The sequence below is a fragment of the Hyposmocoma kahamanoa genome, unplaced genomic scaffold (assembly GCF_003589595.1).
Source record: "Hyposmocoma kahamanoa isolate Upper Pololo Valley unplaced genomic scaffold, ASM358959v1 98843, whole genome shotgun sequence".
NCBI lineage: Eukaryota > Metazoa > Arthropoda > Insecta > Lepidoptera > Cosmopterigidae > Hyposmocoma > Hyposmocoma kahamanoa.
In genome coordinates this window covers 14398-18256 of record NW_020655704.1, presented here as the reverse complement: position 1 = coordinate 18256, position 3859 = coordinate 14398, and the positions used below count along the sequence as shown (strand labels likewise).

The 3859-nt window shown below is 37.6% G+C and overlaps 1 protein-coding gene across 1 annotated transcript; it reads right to left on the bottom strand.

The window, feature by feature from the left end:
• Positions 1-778: 778 nt before the first annotated feature.
• LOC113238919 lies at positions 779-3490 on the bottom strand. Its single transcript, XM_026475768.1, has 2 exons — positions 1884-3490; positions 779-1758 (listed from the first exon to the last, which is right to left on the bottom strand). The coding sequence occupies exons 1-2, from the start codon at positions 2821-2823 to the stop codon at positions 779-781; spliced, it is 1920 nt and encodes a 639-aa protein (XP_026331553.1). The 5' UTR covers positions 2824-3490.
• Between the last annotated feature and the right edge of the window lie 369 nt (positions 3491-3859).

Genomic DNA, 3859 nt, shown 5'->3' with positions numbered 1-3859 from the left:
TTACAGTGTGCCTACATAATTATTAGTTTTTCTTTTTAATTTGTGTTTATTATTATATTATATCACTGAATAATATCATTTAAGCAAATGTGAAAATACAGTGACTTCTTCATAATCGTAATTAAAATAACAACTTCAAACTAATGAACTCGTGAGTTTTGTTAAGGTGCCGCTTTAATGAAGTATCTTATTATTAGAGATAATAAAGGTAAAGGAAATCTGATGAGTTATTGTTAAGGTGCTGTGCTTACTAAATATCTTAATATTAGAGATAAAGGAACTTTTATGTCAGTCAGTAGCTACAGCCAGTGCTAATCTAGTTTATCCATTAAAAATATTTAAAAATTAATAAAGGTTGGGACATTTTGCTATGCGCTTCATATTTATTTGTGTAGCATCATGAGATAGATAGATGGCTGTTGTAACTTAAAGTTAACATATGTAATAGTTAATATCACAATCATTTTTGCTTAGGTACTTAGTACTTGCATAAGTCTTTCGTTTAGGTAATTTAAAAATAATTTTTCACAAAGTTAAAAATAAATTTACGAGGTTGTATTTGGTATGCCTTACATACGATAAAAATTATCATCATCGTAAATTATGTTTATCTATTCAGTCTCACTTTTTGTACCTTAGTACCTACAGTCACATCAATCTTGTTGACACTTTGGATTTAACCGCTTTAGAGTTGAATTTAAATCTTAAGTGTCAAGCTTGACGTGCTCACTGTACCAAAGAAATTTATTCTCATTATTTAGAAATACTACCTAAATAATCAGCGGATGTTAAGACCATTGAGGTTAACACCAAAAGTAAGGTAAGACTGCTGCCGAGCAGTACTACCATTTAAGGTAGGGTTTGGCAGTATCATCTTTATATTATCTTCTTTAACATAAGCCAAGTCTGGGGCGTTTGGCATTGTGAATTGCCCTTTTCTGTACCGCAAATAACTTACGTAGAATTCAAGCTCATTGTTCCTTTCTTCTAACACTTTGGCGACATAAAACACTTGCTGTTTTTTTGACGCGAATTGGACCACAACATATTGTCCCTCTCTTGGCAATTCTGTTAAAGGATTCACCAGCAACTCTTCTGTTATAATGTTTTCTTGGTTTTCTTCATCGTCCAACCAATTATCATCATCTGCTGAGTCATCGCCTAACATAACTTCACCATCTTCTTCAGAATCACTCTTTAAAACTTTTCGAACATACTTTTTGCCTTTGGCTTTACGCTCTTTCTTCCTTTTAATAGCTTTTTTGTAGCTCTTGATCTCCTCCTTTTCTGGCGTATCAGTTGCAATAAGGCTTCTCCCCAATCTCCTCGGCTTCCGTTTTCCACTTCTTGCTGCCGCTTTGAAAGGCTTTCGAAACTGTTCTGGCGTAACAAGCGGTGTAGGTGTGAAGATTTTGGAAGTCGCAGATGAGCTGACGCAGGTGTTTCCAGATGTTAATCTATTTGTTGAAGATTGAGCAGCTTGAAGATTAGACAGAGGTAGGGGAATGGAAAGTAAATTGACTTGTGAGATTTCATCAGTAGACGGTAATCCAACAAACTCTGCAACGGCTTCTTCAGTTGGTACAGTCGATTGGTGTTCAATGGATTCTAGGAGGGCGTCTATTATAGAAGGACTTGGAGTATCTACATCCCGGCGTGACCAAATATCTGATATTTCAGTTGAAACATTTCTCTCGTCTTCATCGATTGTCACTTCATTGGAAGCTTTCAGTTCGTCGCCTCTAATGGTAGAAGGGCCTGCAAAATAGTAAGTACCTATTATAAGTATAAGATAGCCATGGTGGCCCTGAAAGAAAGTTTCTGAATAGATAGGTATACGTACGGAGTATTAATAAGGTTATTTGTTTAATTACTGTAGGTACCTGCTATCTCCAGAACTTCAGGCCTGTCGGTCACACTGCTCGGCATAAAATCGTCTTCTGAGAATATATGTCTATCGAACGGATATATTCCGGTTTTCATGAATGATTTCCGTATGTTTACCGGCGTCATAGACTTTTCGAAAGCCTGTCCTATAAGACTGCCAACGTCATAAATAGTGACAGGATGCCCAGGATTACGCATCATCCACGACTCCATTGCCGACGCATAAAAAGTTTTGAATTGTGCGTAAATGCCAACATCCAGAGGCTGAAGTTTTGCCGAAGTGTGTGGGTGTAATGTCAGCAAAGTAACGCCGGATTCCTTAGCTAAATCGAGAACTTCGATTGAAAGGTGAGACTCATGGTTGTCCATGATTAGAATTGATGGGAAATTCTTTGAAGATGCCGACCGTTGTATAAAGTGCTTCATCACCTCTACAAACAGTTCGCTGTTCATCCAACCAGACGGTGATGCTAAAATTAACGAGCCGGGAGGTGTTCCTATTTTCATGCGAGGGTTTATGTTCTTTCTCGGGAACACTATAGCGGGAGGAAGCGCCTGTCCTCCAGCACCTATAATGTTACACGTTGTGACCAGCGTTCCTTTTTCGCCACTAGAAACTTTGCATATGTTCCTTCTTCCCTTTGGAGCCATAACTTTAGGATTTTTCTGCACAGTGGACGTCGCGGTCTCATCCAAATTAAAAATGCGAGTGCCATCAGCGAAGGCAGGGTTGCGACTAATCACATTTTCCAGGTTGTCAAAAAATTTTTTGACAGTTTCCTTATTGAAAGCCGTGGCTCTCGCTAAACTGCAATTTTCTGGTTTGCGGAGTGACATATCCGGGAATCGTTCCCGAAATCCTCTGAGCCAGTCTAGTCCAGCCATTTTATCTCGTTCCCAATTAACAGGAACGCTCACATTATTGTGCTTTGCCATCTCGTAAGCTACTTTACGGCAATCTTTAGAAGTCAAACCATAAAATAGCAACGTGCACTTTTCAAAATAATCGCGTAAGGCCTGTTCTTGCTCATTCGTGAATGTTTTTCTCACCGAGTAGTTAGGTGTTAACCGAATGGGATTCCCATTATCATTTACCACCTAAAAAAGTACAATTTATTCATATAGGAAGCAAGGCATAAAAATACAATAAAAGCTAAATACTAAAGTTAGGACTAAATTACATTATTTACCTCCTTGCTTCGGTATCTTTGTAAAGTAGTGAAAGGAATATTGAATTCTTTGGAGACGTGCCTAATACTTTTCCCACTTTGAATAGCATCTAAAGCCTTTCTCATTTGGTCATCCGTATGATTACCAATTTTTCTCGCTTGGTTAGCTGCTTTCTTTCTCACCATTCTGTAATCAGAATATAGGTATTTTACTTCTATTTCATTAATAAATAAACAGCAAAAATTATACATAAATGCATTCGTTAGACGGTATTTCGCTTAATTATTATTGCATAGAATATACATAGCTAATGGATTTTTTTAATTTGATGATGCATCGCCTTAAGTGATATCGTCAATATAATGGATCTGGTACTCAGTGGATCGTGACCTACTGAGTACCTGATCCACTATATCCACTGTTGACCAAAGCCCCGTTTTAAAAAAGTATCAAGCAATCACGTGTCAAAAACAGAGATTTTACAGTTTTGTTTACCTTATAATAAAGCACAATAACAAACTCTAATAGTAGCATTGTAATATTTCGAAAATTTATGGTAATTTGAAAAATACAAACAAAAAAGTAACTTACTTTTGCAAATAATTCGCACACGTTGCACTAAAATAAATTAAAACACGTTGATACTTCAACACAGTCGCGCGTGCACTGGCTGAAAAAGTGTTGCGCGCGGGGGGGGTATCAGACTTGTAAGACATGGCGGGTATCTCTACTAGTTTCGTCAATGTGAGCCTGATCCACTTCGCCCCACCGATTCACTGTCAACCACTTGACCCTACGCACC

Coding starts and splice junctions, on each gene's coding strand:
- LOC113238919 (XM_026475768.1), bottom strand. CDS start 2,823: ATGGCAAAGCACAATAATGTGAGCGTTCCTGTTAATTGGGAACGAGAT. Junction 1,759..1,883: donor TGAAGTTCTGGAGATAGCAG/GTACCTACAGTA, acceptor ACTATTTTGCAG/GCCCTTCTACCATTAGAGGC.